Source organism: Dioscorea cayenensis, chromosome 2 (genome assembly GCF_009730915.1).
Source record: "Dioscorea cayenensis subsp. rotundata cultivar TDr96_F1 chromosome 2, TDr96_F1_v2_PseudoChromosome.rev07_lg8_w22 25.fasta, whole genome shotgun sequence".
Lineage (NCBI taxonomy): Eukaryota > Viridiplantae > Streptophyta > Magnoliopsida > Dioscoreales > Dioscoreaceae > Dioscorea > Dioscorea cayenensis.
In genome coordinates, this window is record NC_052472.1 from 17,136,309 (window position 1) to 17,151,754 (window position 15,446).

The 15,446-nt window shown below is 36.3% G+C and overlaps 1 protein-coding gene across 1 annotated transcript; it reads left to right on the plus strand.

Annotated features, from left to right (window-relative positions):
- The first annotated feature begins 11,364 nt into the window (after positions 1 to 11,364).
- LOC120273315 (calpain small subunit 1-like) lies at positions 11,365 to 11,880 on the plus strand. Its single transcript, XM_039279941.1, has one exon. It carries the CDS (start codon positions 11,365 to 11,367, stop codon positions 11,878 to 11,880), a length of 516 nt encoding a protein of 171 aa, XP_039135875.1.
- The last annotated feature ends 3,566 nt before the right edge of the window (positions 11,881 to 15,446 follow it).

Below are 15,446 nucleotides of genomic sequence, written 5' to 3' on the forward strand. Positions count from 1 at the left end.
GTATTAGAACTATATTATGGAATTCAATGCTAAATATAGTGTGTTTCATGTTAACAAGCTTACAACAATGCTTTAAGATAAAAAAGAGCCAAAGGAAGCATTTTAGACCAAAATGATGAAGTTTAAGCTCTCTTGGCATTATTAGAACAAGGACAAGGCAAACTGGATAGCTTACGGGTACCTTATGGCCAATTTTATGACCATAAGTAGATTCCAGAGAATATTGCAAGCATACTTATACCCGTAAAAGGGATTTAGAGCTAATTCAGAGGACTTTACAGGCAAGGCTTACACCCGTAAGGATAAGGACTATCCAGAGGAGCTTACGAACATAGCATATGCTTATAAGGGCAGTCGCAAGGAGCAACATAGTGAAGTTTACAGTCCAGCGCTTACGGCCATAAGCTAGACTATAACACAGACAGAGGACCTTATGAACGTGACTTATGGTCGTAAGTGATCCCGCAAGACTCGTGACTATCCTCTCCGGCTCCTTTACGGTAACGTCCTTACGCCCTTAAGCAATCGGGTATAAATAGGCTTGATGGGCATTTCTAGGGCACCAAATTCCTTTCTTTTGGGTGATTTTGGAGGCAAAGTGACGCAGCGGGATATAGTTGAGGACTTGTTTAGTCTATGAATACCCAAGTCAACAACGAAATGGAAACCTAAATCCTGTTTAGTCTAAGAATACCCAGGAATTTAGAGGAAAAACATATCAATTTTATTTCAAATTCAAGCTGACTTCATGGCCCGAAGGCTTACAAATAAATAGACTAACAAGAAACACTAAAGGAGAAATAAATCAAAAATTTTCCAAAAATAAGAAAATTCGCGATTGACACCATAGAATAAAAATTAAAAACCAAACATAGAGAATGCCAAAAACGGCGTCTCAATCAGAGATCTTCAGTCCAAGATATCGATAGAGGAAATCTTTCCATAAACTGTAAAATTACTGTTTTCGAGGCCCAGATGATGGAATTTGGCCGAAAAAGGGTGTGACTCACGAGTTTGCGCAGCAAACTCATGACTTTTGCTTCTTGACCTGTTTTCCATCTAATGGGGTCCTCTGATCACCAAAATTACCTCTTTAGGAAAATTACAAAAATGACCCTGCCTAGGTCATCGCATCCCACTTGTCCAGGCAGGCGCAAGCTAGCTCATCAATCAGGTCCGCATCACAAAGTTAGGGAAGATAAGACCCAAATCTCCAGCACCTAAGGAGAAATTTCAAAGGGGATTTGGCTCAACATTCAAAAGAAGAAGATTGTAGCTGTCAAGCTCACCTTGGCGGCGTGCGTGGAAGCTTCTCAAGGGTTTCTTGGATGCTTCTTCATCGATAACATTGAAAAGGGGGCTTTTCATGGATTTCATGTTTCCTCCTATTATCTATATCTTGGATGTTTGACCTCCATTAATGGATGGCTAATTTGTAGATGTTTGGGAATAGTTGAACTTTAAGGGTTTACTTCTTTGACATTAGTTGTTGGATTTTTAAAACTTTAAATTTTTTTCTTAATTGCAATCATATCTATTTGAATCTAATTGTGTGTTTAAATGCTTAGTTGCTAACGAGGCGAAAGTCCTAGCTATCATGTTTAATGTGCTACATGATAGTAGAAATACCCACCTAGAATAGACATGACGTGATTAGAGGGAATTGTGATTAAGCCTGAATATAGAGTACTTTGGGGACTCCATCTCCCTTAATTCTTCCGAGTGACTTATTGACAATCTCTGTGCTCTTTGCAATCATGTTGAGTGGATTTTAGGAGAAATCGCATTTCTACTCTATATTCAAATTAGGGATAATCTCTCTCTTTGGGAGAGACTATCTACTTAAGATATTATCATTGGTATAATACCCGAATTGTTCCCTCTACTTTTCTCACTCTTCCCTTTTGGTCCTTCTACTCAAAAATGCTCCTGACTAGTCCCTCTACTTTTGAAAATGTGCCCACTTAGGAAGAAATGCTCCCAACTAGTCCCTCTATTTTTGAAAATGGGACTAAGTGAAGGGACTAAGTAGGCCCATTTTCAAAAGTAGAGGGATTAATTGGGAGTATTTCTCCCAAGTAGGCACATTTTTAAAAGTAGAGGGACTAATCGAGAGCATTTCTGAGTAGAGGGACCTAAAGGGATGAGAGAGAAAAGTAGACGGACCAATTAGGGTATTATACCTATTATCATTAGCTCACAGTGAGGTCTCATAGAGTGTTAATGCGATTGTGTGGATGTTTGTATCAACTTTGTACTTATTCAGTTATTCTTCACCTAAGAAATCAGGGTTTAGGATAATTATAGAAACATCTCGGTTCAAATAGGGTTCCATACTTAGACAACCTTTGTCTTGTACTTTATAACCCTAGACAGATACTATGCCTGGACATCACTTTCTTTCTTGACTTCATTCTTATTATTTCCTGTATTTTCTTATTCTTTCTTACTCTTGTTTACACACACATGATTCAATCATTTAGACTATTTTTCGGGTTTATAATCATTACTAGTATTCACTTTCTTCACTGTAGACTAACACTCTACTTTTACACACACTTTATTATGTGATTGGCACTTATACTTGTGTTCCACATCACTAAGAGAGCTTCCTCTTGACGAGTGTACAATGTTCATGTAATGTATATTAATTTGTACACTCAATTGCTATATATTAGAACTATATTGTGGAATTCAACGCTAAATATAGTGTGTTGTGTATAAGCCCCCTAAAAGTTGATACACACAAATGAATTTTTATTGGACGTCTCCGAGTTGTATATCCTCGTCTATAAAAAAGCCTACTTGTCATATAACAATTGTATTGAAGGATAAATCTAAGTCGTTTTTAAATGAATCTAAGATCTAAGATTTAGATTTCTATTTAGAAAAAAATATGGATGGAAAGATAATAGAAAAAAATATGGGACAAAAAATAGAATTCAAATTTATCTTTGTTAACAAGAGAGAGTCAAATGAAGCATTTAGACTTTAAACAATGAACTTAGAGCACTCTCGGCGTCATTAGAACAAGGACAAGGCAAACTTGGTGCCTTATGGCAGCTTACGGTCATCCTTACGGCCATAAGTCAATTTCAGAAGACCTTGTTGCATTCTTATTCCCATAAGAGGATTTAGAGCTAAGTCAGAGGACCTTACGGGAAAGACTTACGCATGTAAGGATGCCCATAAGGACCTTTCGGAGGAGCTTACGATCATGGTATACGCCCGTAAGAATGGTCACAAGGAGTAGAACAGTAAAGCTTATGGTCATAAGTTGGACCGCAACACAAACAGAAGACCTTACGAACAGGGCTTACGGCCGTAAGTCATCTCGTAAGGCTGGTGACAATCTTCTCCATCTAAGGCCTAGCCCTTATGCTCGTAAACAACCCTTAAGCAGTCAGGTATAACTAGAATTTATGAGGATTTTTAGGGCATATTCTATTCTATTCTTCTATTCTTTGGGGTGCGATTCTTAGAGGCGAGGTTGAGGAAGATAAAGGGTGAATCTCCAGCACCTAAGGAGCAATTTCAAGGGGATTCGACTATACATTCAAGGGGATTGAAGATCGTAGATGTCAAGCCCATCTTGGCGGCATGTGTGGAAGCTTACGTAGGGCTTTACTGGTGATTCTTCATCCACGCAATTGAGAAGGGGGTTTTTATAGCTTTTATGTTTTCCTCCATTGTTTGTATCTTGAATGCTTTCCCTCCATTAATAGAGGGCTACTTTGTAGATGTTTGGGCATAGTTAAACTCTAGGGTTTATATCTTTGACTTTGGTTGTTGAGACTCTTACTTCATTAGGCTAATCTTTAGATTTAGAGTTATTACTAGCATTCACCTCATTCCCTGTTAACAGACACTCTGTACTTCAAGCACACTTTCTTACACGATCGACACATACACTTGCGTGTGACCCTGTCAAGTTTTTAGCGTTATTGCTAAGGAAGGATAAGTAATATTGGGAACACTTGAATATCTATCACTTTAGCATTTCTTTTCTTTTTCTTACTTGTTTATATTCTATTTCTTTTCAATTATTTTTTAATTCTTCTCTTTTGTTTGATTTCAGTACATGCCACCAACAGGTAAAGCTCCAAGACTTGTAGAATGGGAGAGTAGTGCAGAAAAAGTGATCAGAACAAGATTGAGAATAGCTCTAATAAACAAGACAGGACCTTTGACAATGACTGTTGAGGAAGAGAAGTTGAACAACATGGCAGATTAAGGGAATAGACACCGAACCCTTTTTGATTATGCTCGTCCTACTCTTGATGGTTTTTAATTAAGCATAATGCACCTACCAGTTGCAGTAAACAATTTTGAGCTTAAACCTGCATTTGAAGTATGTGACATCCATAAGATCAACAACAATTCTATGACGCCATCAAACTCAACTTGTTCCCATTTAATCTAAAAAGGAAGAGCTAAATAGTAGCTTAAGGCTCTTCCTCTAGTATCTATCATGACTTAGGAACTGCTTGTCGAAGTATTCTTGGCCTATTATTTCTTCCAAGAAAAATGACCAAGTTGCATCAAGAGATTACAACATATAAATAGTTCAACACTAAATCATTATTTGAGGTGTGGGAGAGGTTTAAGTATTTGTTGAGGAAATGTCTGCATCATAACCTCCCCGAATGAATGGAAGTTCAGATTTTCCATCAGGGTCTCAATCAGAGTACCCAACAGCACATTGATTCTGCAGCAGGAGGATCGCTTGGCAGTAAGACCCCAGAGGCAGCCAAACATTTAATTGAAGAAATAGCTATGAACAATTATCAGTGGAATTCGAGAGGCAAATCAGATGCCAAGCCAGCTGGGATGATTGAAGTCAGTGAGGTTACAGCATTAGCAACCCAAGTGGAGGCATTAAGTAGGAATATTAACAGTTTGTCTACTCAAAAATTATTTGTAGTCATGGCTTGTGATACTTGTGGGGGAAGACACGCTCCCTCAGACTGTTCCATTGTAGGGGCAGCACATGAACCCATCGAACAAGTGGATTTCGTCGGTAGTGCCATCAAACGGCAAGGGAATCCTTACAGTGGCACATATAACTCTAGATAGCAGAATCACACCAATTTCTCTTGCGGAGGTCAAGGATAATAGCAGCAACCTCTTCTAGGGTTTCTTTCTCACCAACAGAACGACAAGAGACTAGCATTTGAGGAAGTGCTTACTTAGTTCATTCAAAGTACAAACATTAGGTTCTAGGGCATAGAGGAATCATTGAGAAACCAACAGGATTCTCTTCAAAACTTGGAGAACCAAGTGGGGCAGATAGCCAAATTGTTGTCTAAGCGACCTCAAGGAAATCTACCGAGTAACACTAAAGTCAATCCCTATGAGCATCTCAAGGCAATCACTCTTCGGAGTGGTAAAAATTTAGGGATGGGTAGGGAGTAGGTAATGGTGAAGGAAAAGAGGCCAGAAATTGAGGTTGTTATAGGTCTGGCTATGAAGGAAGAACATACGCCTATTGATGAGATGAAAGCATCACTGGGAGTGAAGGAGTATGTTCCCTACTTCCCTTATTCTTCAAGGTTGAAGAATGACCACAGAGACAAGTAATTCAAGAGATTTCTGGACTTGTTGAAGCAATTACATATCAATGTACCATTTGTGGAAGCCTTGTCCCAAATGCCAAAGTATGCTAAGTTTCTCAAGGATTTATTAACAAACAAGAAGAAATTTGAGGAGGTATCGACAGTGACATTGAACGAAAAGAGTTTGGCATTGCTTCAAAGCCATCTACCAATGAAGCAAAAGATCCATGGAGTTTTACTATTCCTTGCAACATTTGTGATTTGGTTGATAAAAATACCCTAGTAGATTTAGGAGCTAGCATTTATGTAATGCCATACACCACGTTTAGAAAATTGGGACTGTTTGACCTTAAACCAACTAGGATGACATTGCAACTAGCGGACCACTCCATTAGGCATCCTACGGGAATCATAGAAGATGTTTTCGTTAAGGTTGACAAGTTCATTTTCCTGGTAGATTTTGTAATTCTAGATGTATATGAGGATGTTGAAGTGCTCCTCATACTTGGTAGGCCATTCCTACCCACCTCCCAAGCACTCTTTGATGTTAGTAACGGTAAAATGACACTTAGGGTTGGGGATGAGGAAGTAATTTTTGCTTTATCCGATGCAATAAAACATTCCTTTATTTTTGATGATACATGCTACTACATTGATGGAACTGACTCACTTGTGGATGAATGTGTGTAGGAGATGTTGCATAAAGAGTCTTTCGATGAGTCATTGGATGGCCCTCACATTGAAGAGACCACCTCATTGCTTACACCTACCATTGTTGAGGAGAGCACGTGAAAGAAGCAATGGCGTGAGGTCACTTCCAGCAAGAAAGGCAAGAGCAAACCTTCTCCCAAGGAGATAACCCCTAAGTCAGTCCACTACATTGGTAAGTTCCCTATTTTCTTCGAGCTTGCACTTGAACATTATTTTGAAGATATTGGTTCTGGTTATGAGGAGTGTTTTTTACTTTGAACCTCCAGGACTTGTGTGTTTCAGGTACATCAAGCTCGTGATGTTAAACAAGCGCTTCTTGGGAAGCAAACAAAGGAAGATCTTTCATATTTTGTTGAGTTTGAGTCTTTGGTAGTAGTTGTTTAGTTTTGTTTGAGTTTACAATAAATGGCTTAGCTTGTTATGATTTTTATGTGTGTTGGTTATTTGCTTATGTTTTCAAACACTCATTATATGCTTCCCAGGTCATGTGTATTTGACCTTAACTATAGGAAATAGGGAAAACTTTGCTCAATTTTTCAGGACTCTTACGGGCTACTTACACTTATAATCATAGCTGTAAACCTCATACAGAGAGCCTTACAGGTATCTTATGCATGTAAGCCACCTCGCAAGGGGATTTCAGAGAGCCTTACAAGTGCACTTACAATCAGTAAGTCCTGGAGAGCACAATTCAGAAGTTTCTTACGGGTGATTTATGCCCGCAAGAGAGGTCGTAAGGGTCATCCAGAGCACTTTAAGAGTAGATTTTAAACCCTTAAGGCCCATAAGGTTTTGGGGAACTCAACCTATGTTCCTTACGGGTGTCTTATGCCCGTAAAGAAGACCATAAAAGCCACTCAGAGAACTATACGGGCTACAGTATTATGGCCCTTTTGGTTGTAACCTAGGTTGTAAAAGAGAAGTACCCTCATAGGGCAGGTCTTACATACGTAAGCTCCCCGTAAATTTTTATTCTACAAGACTTAAAGTCGCGGCTTACGCCATAGGCCACCTATAAGCATCTAAGGTTTTATCGCCACCGACGACCTTTTGTCTTCATTTCTATGTTTACCTTTATTCTTTGTATCTTGAATACTTGATGAAAGGCTAATTTGTAGACATTTGGGCATAGTTGAACTCTAGGGTTTATATTTTGTGACTTTAGTTGTTGGATCTCTTATGCTTTAATTGATTTCTTCTTTGCAATCGTATCTATTTAAGTCTAATTGTGTGAATGGATGCTTGGTTGCTATTAAGGCGAAAGTCCTAGCTCTCATATCTTATATTGTTACGTGACGAGAAGAAATTCCCACCTAGTATAGACTTACCTCAATTCGAGAGGATAGTGGGTGCCTTCTAGTTAGGGTATCTAGGAGACTTTGTCTCCCATAATCCTTCCGAGTGGGTTGATGATAATCTCCGTTCTCTATGCAATCATGTGGTAGATTTTAGAAGAAATCGCATTTCTACCCTATATTTAGATTAGGGACAATCTCTATTTAGGGGGAGATTGTCTACTTAAGAGATTGTCATTAGCTTGTAATAAGGTTTCATAGAGTATTAATGCGATTGTGTGGATGTATGTATCAGCTTTGCACCGATTTAATTACATTTCGCCTAAGAAATTCAGATTTTGTATACTTCTGGAAACCTTTCGGTTCAAATAGGATTGCATGCCTATACAGCCATTATCCTGTACTTCATAACTCTTGAGGGATGCTATGCCCTCACATCATTCTCTTCCTTGAATTCTCTCTTGTGATTTTCCCGTATTTTCTAGCTTTCTTTTGGTTTTGTTTTCACACATTTCACATACTTCATTAGGCTAATTTTTTAGATTTAGAGTTATTACTAGTATTCACCTCCTACTCTGTGGACCAACACTTTTCACTTCAAGCAAATTTTATCACGTGTTCGGCACGTACACTCGATTAATAAATCCATGTCTTCGACATGAAATTAATTCAATGCTGATGGCTTCGTTCCTGTCTGTTTGTATGGAAATTTTTTGTTTAATTTGCTACTTTCAAGTCTTCTATTCTGGAAAGAAAGACCATCTATTCACTGACTAGGCCACCCTGTTGCAAGTAAATCCACAATTGTTCATTGCATCAACATTTCAATTGATGATTTATAGTCAAAAACACTAAGCTATGACTGGATCAAAATTGCAGTGACTTCATTTATATAAATCTGAAAACATATCTTTTGTTTATTGTTTTTGCTTTTGTTTCTCTTTAACAAGGGGATGCATGTTGGATGTTTGGTTGGCAAGTTTGATTTTTTCAACCAAACATCCTCAGCTTATTCCACTAGGTCATTTTAACAAAATTTAATTAATTAAATAAAGCAATTATTCATTAAGATTTTATAATTAATATTGATGAATATCTATTATTAATTAAAAAATAATGTTTAAATTTTTAATTTTGATTAGAATTAAAGTCATACTTCACTTTCTATTTGATGAGTCCGATTTTTACTTTTTTTTATGTATTTTAAATTTAAAAAACTCTCCTAATATTTTAAAGGTCTCAAATTACTCAGTTTTAATTAACTTTATAGAAATAATAATCAGTTGAGTTATAAATAAAAGTTTTAAATTATTCACCTTAGAGATTAAGGCCTTAAGAGTAAGGGTTTTTTTTTTGGTACTATCATGGAATTTAGACTTTTTTTAAAGGAACAATCTATGCGTTTTTTTTGTTGCCTCACCTTGTATTATTAAATTCAATTTAATAATAAATAATATATAATTGTATTTTAAATTTTAGTAAGTTTATATTTATAAATAATATGTTTTCATAAAAATAAATGCAGAAACTATAAAACTGGTTAAAACCATTTTTAAAATTTTTTACTAAACTGAATCGATTGATTAGGTCAATAAAATGACTATATTAAAATATTAGAAATCATGTCCACAAAATGACATGAAAGTGAAGATCTTTAGCAGAATCATGTCCATGGAAGCTATTATAAAGGAAAGTTCCAGGAATGCCAAAACAAGCACATTGTTTTACATGTTAGGGGTTGACTCATAGTGTCTCCAACGAGCCTACTTTGATAACGAGTGAATTATGACTTAGTGAGGTTTTTAAAATTTTTTAAAAATTAAATTTATTTTGGACCAAATGATTGGTTCAATATATTATTTAGACCATTGTTTGTTTCTTGTTTAGATTTTATCTCATTGATATATATTTGGATATTATCTTACATTTGATTTATCTCATATTTTATTTCAATATATATATACACATTTTTTAATGAGGTTTCTTGTTTAGATTATTAATATTTTTCAAAATGATTTAGTGGTAGATTATTCATTATTTGAGTATATGGTTGAAAATAAACATATCACATTAATAATAAATATAGATAATTGATATAGCTAAATACTGTGCCCTTTACCCATGAAGGCACCTCATCTTTGTCCTTTTTTCCCCCTTTTTTAAGAATAGATTTTAAATGAATTTGTAAATCTAGAATGTTGATCAAATGGTCCATAGGTTAATTATAGAACAAGAGTCTTGTTTCCCTTTTTTTTTTCCATTTAACATGACAATAAAGACAGACATAATTTATAAGCCGTGGGCTATGTAATTTCTAAGGGCATTCCTAACAAGGCTTATGATGTCATGGAGTGAAAAACCAACCATCATACTTTAATGTAATTATTTTTCTTAAGATAAAGATGTATAGCATTAAGAACAAAAATATGTAAAATAATGAATATGAATAATGTTAATATTATAAGGGACATCAACCATTCTAATTAGTGAATAGATCAGATTGTCTTATACAACTAAATAAAATAATTATGATTTGATGTAAAGACTACCTTAATTAAGAAAATGCATGCACATAAAATAAACATCCTGTACTAATTAGCTAAAGTGTCAGTTCATAAATAAATAAAGGAAAAAAAAATTAGTTAGCAGACAAGAGGGATGTTTTCTCTCTCTCAATTATTTTTTTTCTTCTCTTTGAAACTAGTCCTTACTATGAAAAACCAAAATTAATAGATATAATACCCTAATTGGTCCCTCTACTTTTCTCTCTCTACTCTTTTGGTCCCTCTACTCAGAAATGCTCCTAACTAGTTCTTCTACTTTTGAAAATGTGCCCAGTTAGTTAGAAATGCTCCCAACTAGTCCCTCTACTTTTAAAAATGCGTCCACTTAGTCTCTCTAGTTGGACTATTTTTAAAAGTAGAGGGACTAGTTGGGAGCATTTTTAACTAAGTGGACACATTTTCAAAAGTAAAAAGACTAATGGGGAGCATTTCTGAGTAGAGGGACCAAAAGAAAAGATAGAGAAAAGTACAAAGACTATTTTGGTGATTACACCCAAATTAATATGGCCACCAATGAAAAGTAAGTTCCCGAAAATTCACGTTTTTGCCAAGTCAACATGCCTTTAAATAATGGCTAGTGCCTAGTGGTCTAGTTCATCAAATCCTTCACTAATGCTTCAACTTTAAGATAAAGCTGAAATGATGCCTAATTTTGCTCTGGCTCTTCTCCAATTTGTCATATATATTTATCTTCTTGATCTAAAAATACATTTTTAATTATGTAAATGTTAAATATTAATTTAATTGTTACAATAAGGTTAACATATTCAAGCTATCAACATCTTCAATAAAAATAAAATACCAATGCAGATAATGGAAGTTGAGTAATTAAAATCATGAACCAAAGATCATACTCAATCCACCAGAACAAACATTTTCTATACTTTAATAAAAATTCCTTTGACAATAGATGTTAATTAAAAGTAGCATGATAGTGTGTTATGAGTTGGTGGATGAGGGTTGCTGGCATGGCAATTTGGAAAGAATCCACCAAGTGGAAAATAGACCTAAAGTAATAGTTTATACCAAACAAGTGAAAGAGAGCCACGTCATGCATGGTGATTAAATTGTCAAAAGCGTCCACTTGCTCCATCCATAAAATTTCATCATTTCACACGTCATTTTGTTTCCACGTAAAAGTGAGAGCCATGCATGCAAACCGGCCCTATAAATACCCTATCATTGCTTCTCAACTCTCACCACAAAACATAACTAATTAGTACTCCAATTGAGGACAATATGGCTAAGAGCACTAGGCTTGTGGGTCTTGCATTCATTCTCTTGCTCACTGTAACCCTCACCACTGCCTCTAGGACTTTGCACAAGGTTAAACATTCCAGTGTTGGCGGTGGCGGTGGCGGTGGTGATGGAGGGGGTGAAAGTGAAACATATGGCAGCGGTGGCGGTGGTGGTGGCGGAGGCGGCGGTGGTGGTGAAAATGGTGGTGGCTCCGGCTATGGACATGGTTCCGCTCCGGCTATGGCTCCGGTGGTGGTGCTAACGGAGGAGGTTATGGCCGTGGAGGAGGAGGAGGCAGTGGTGGCGGTGGAGGACATGGAGGCGGCAGTGGATCTGGCTATGGCTCTGGCTCCGGATATGGTAGTGGAGGTGGGAATGCCGGAGGAGGATATGGACATGGCGGGGGTGGTGGTGATGGCGGTGGTGGCGGTCAAGGATCGGGATCGGGTTCTGGCTCCGGCTATGGTTCTAGTGAAGGTGGTGGTTATGGACATGGACGAAACCAGGATTTATTGATAGGGGGGCCTGAGGGCAAAATGTTAAAAAAAAAAAATTCAGTCATTTCAAAACAAAATAGTGCGATATTGTGACATTTAATTAAAATAATACAAAAAAACATAAAACATTTATCTATACACACTAGAGCTAGAATTGCCATCTGTGCGACGCATGCTACTCAGAGGAGGTAACTGAATACAACGAGTTTGCATTTTTTGAAAACATTATAGAATCGCCTCATTGTCAATAGTTGCAAAAACCTCTTTCTCAATATTGACAAACATGCAATTGTTTATCCACTCGTCTCCCATTTTGTTGCGCAAGTCAGTTTTCACAATATTCATCACCGAAAATGCCCTCTCAACACTAAACGTTATTTACTTATACATATATACATTATGATACATATTAATATTTGATATTTGATATTTTCAACATTTTAACTCATCAAGGAATTTAATCAAACACATTGTAGGCATATTTATAAAAATGAAGTTTATCATTCATGTTATATTTATTTCACCCATAAATTTAATACATTCATTCTTTCATTTTCAATAAAAAGTAATACTTGATCATTGATTGTATGATCCAATAATTAAAAAAAATAAATACTAAAATATACATACTCAGTGAAAAGTAGAGAGGATGCAGTGTAGAAGCAGCCAAGTTGAAGAAGCAGCAAAGCTGGAATTTTGAATATTTTGAAACCTGGAAATAGATTTTGATTAAAGGGTAAAACTGACCTTTCAAATGTTTGAATGTTGGTTAGTTTTGAGAAGGAAAGAATGAACGGCTGAGATTAATTTCATCAAGATGATTGGTTTAAGTTCGAGGCAACCTTAAGAGTCAAGATTAGTTTTCCAATGAACGGCCAGGATGAGATCATCAAATGGATGCACATTAGTTCGAGGCAATATTAGTTGGTTTGGTTTAACGGTTTAACCAGAATGCAATTGACTCATGCTCTCAATGCACCAGTTTCATTTCAGTTAGTGAAGTTTCTGTAAATTATAAAAGCATAGTTTCAAACTTGGTTGGTTTTTTTTTTTTTCTGTTTTCCTATGAACATCTCATCTTCCATGAATTATCCCGACTTATAGAAATGTTTTCTGAGGTCGAGTTGAATACAAAAGTTCTTCCTCATGGTCTTTAGTATCTATGTAGTGATTATCAAAGGCGGATGAGAGGGTCTGTGGCGGGTAGCATGGCCGAAGGGGGGGCTGGTTTGCATGGTTCTATAACTTTTATGTTTTCCGGCCTAACAAAAAAAAACCTTGCTGGTGCCGAGGGGGGGATGAAGCCCCTGCTAGCCCCCCCTTGGTTCCGTCCCTGGTTACGGAGGTGAAGAGGGACACTACTAAATGATAATTAGCACTTGATTGTCTTGCTATTATGAATGTATGGATCATTTGGTCACGTGCATGATGTACTCGACTTTATATATGTAATGGAGTTTTTATATATAGTAATAAAATTTTGTTTTGGGAGAAAATAAATTAATTAAGCTTGTGAGTTGATGTCATTGGAAGTTGATGTAATTCATGGGAATTAATATTGACTAGGCATTTTCGCCGGCTTCTCATCAGAGATTTTAAAATTTTGTGATGAGTTTTGAGGCAATATCATATATAAAATAATATAATTAAACCACTCTGGCCTACTATGGAAACTATTTTATACTCTGAATTTCAAAGGTCTTATGGACATTTATTACATAAATAATTAGATGTAATTAATATTTTTCAATTATTAATATTATAAATAATATAAATAAAAAACTTAAATATTATTTAAAAAAATTAAAATTGTTTCCTGAAACACTCTCGGAGTAGATTATAGATCTACTTTAATAATATGTATAGATTATGATTGAATTTGCAATGAGTTGATAATAACCAAACGAATGACTTTTTTTTTAACTCAGATTTTTATTCTTTAATAGTTTTAAAAGGCTATATGTGTGTATATATATATATGTAAAGAATAAAAATTACAAATGGAACTATTGTAGTCATATTTATAGAGAATATATCTAATGCAAACAGAGGACAAATTAACACACCAATTTTTTTTTAATTATTATCAATGGTTGATGAGTGCATTTCATATCATATTTTGCATACCTCCAATGCACTCTTTAGCTTGTCTTTTAGCCCTTTTTGTTTATGAATGATGCTATTCTGGGTATGTTTATCTTTGTTGCAGGTTTTTAGAACTCAATACACATAAGGAGCGAAATCAGGGACAAAATTCAGCCAAAGATGATAATTTCTCTAAGTGTCCAATGCAAGCACGGGCATGCCATCTCCCCATGGTTTTCTTTGGATGGTGACTTCCCTGCTCTTCAGCGAGAGCACGGGCAAAGCATGAGGGTGCTATCTCCCCGTGATTATCTCTAGATGGGAGTTGCTTATTCTTTCAAGGGAAGCACGGTTTACATGTTCTTTTCATGGGCATGCTCAAGCTTAGAACGGGGAAAGCACGACCGTGCTCTCCCCAAAATTTTCTCTAGATACACTTAGCCCTTTCACTAAGAAGTTCCAAGATTAGCACGGTCTGAGCATGATCGTACTCAGATCATGTTTAGCCCGAAAAGTTCTTTTAATCTGCCAAATCAAGGGTTTTGAGTTATCTTTGGTTTGGGAGACTTCTTCTCCAGCGAGAGAGAGCTCTCAAGAGGATGATGATCAACCGCCACCATATGAGCTTAGGAGATCAAAGGGTAGTTAGAGAAGCCGGAGAAGTGGAGTTACCTATTCCATGGAGTTTTTGAAGTACAATTGAAGAGATATTGTTAAGGGGGAAGTCAAGATATCTCTGTTCTTTATATTTATCTTCTTCGCTCATGTGTATGAATTCATGAGGGGCTAACTGTTGCACGTTGCCTCGGGATTGTGAATTATGTTGTATCTTATACTTTGACTACTTGAGTTTTAATGACTATGGAGTTCTATTGCATTCTTGTGTTAATTCATGTCTTGCATAACTTGGCGTGCTTGATTTGCATAGTTGCTTAGCAAAACTTAGCATGTGTCGATTGTCGTAGTTGTGACTACTTAGTGTAGTTGCAAAACTTAGCTTGGTTGAGATCCGTAGTTGCTTTAGCAAAATTTGTCGTATTTGAGAACCGTAGATGCAACAAAGCTATTGAGCACCCACAAGGATCTTAGAATGTACCTTGGTAGGTATTAGACTCAAGTCGGTATCTTCAGCACATAGGAATCATCCCGGGTATTGCTCTCTTATTTTCAAAACTGCCGCATCCCAAGCCAGCTCGTCGGACTAGGTGTTCCGAGAAACGGCCGCACACCCATAAGCTGGAACCCAGTAAGCATGCAAGGCCTCAGAACTGTTCTCACAACAAAAATATAACCTTAAAATTATAACTTCAAATACCAAATGAAAATAAAAGGTTAAAATATAAAGAGGTTTTTTCTAAACCAAAATTCACATACCAACACAAACATAAAGACAACTCAGTTAAAAGTGACACAAGCTCTCACTAGCCAAGTAAGTTCTTTGACGAACTATTTACTCTTTATCTGAAAAAAATTAATAACAGATTATGAGCTTCACAGCCC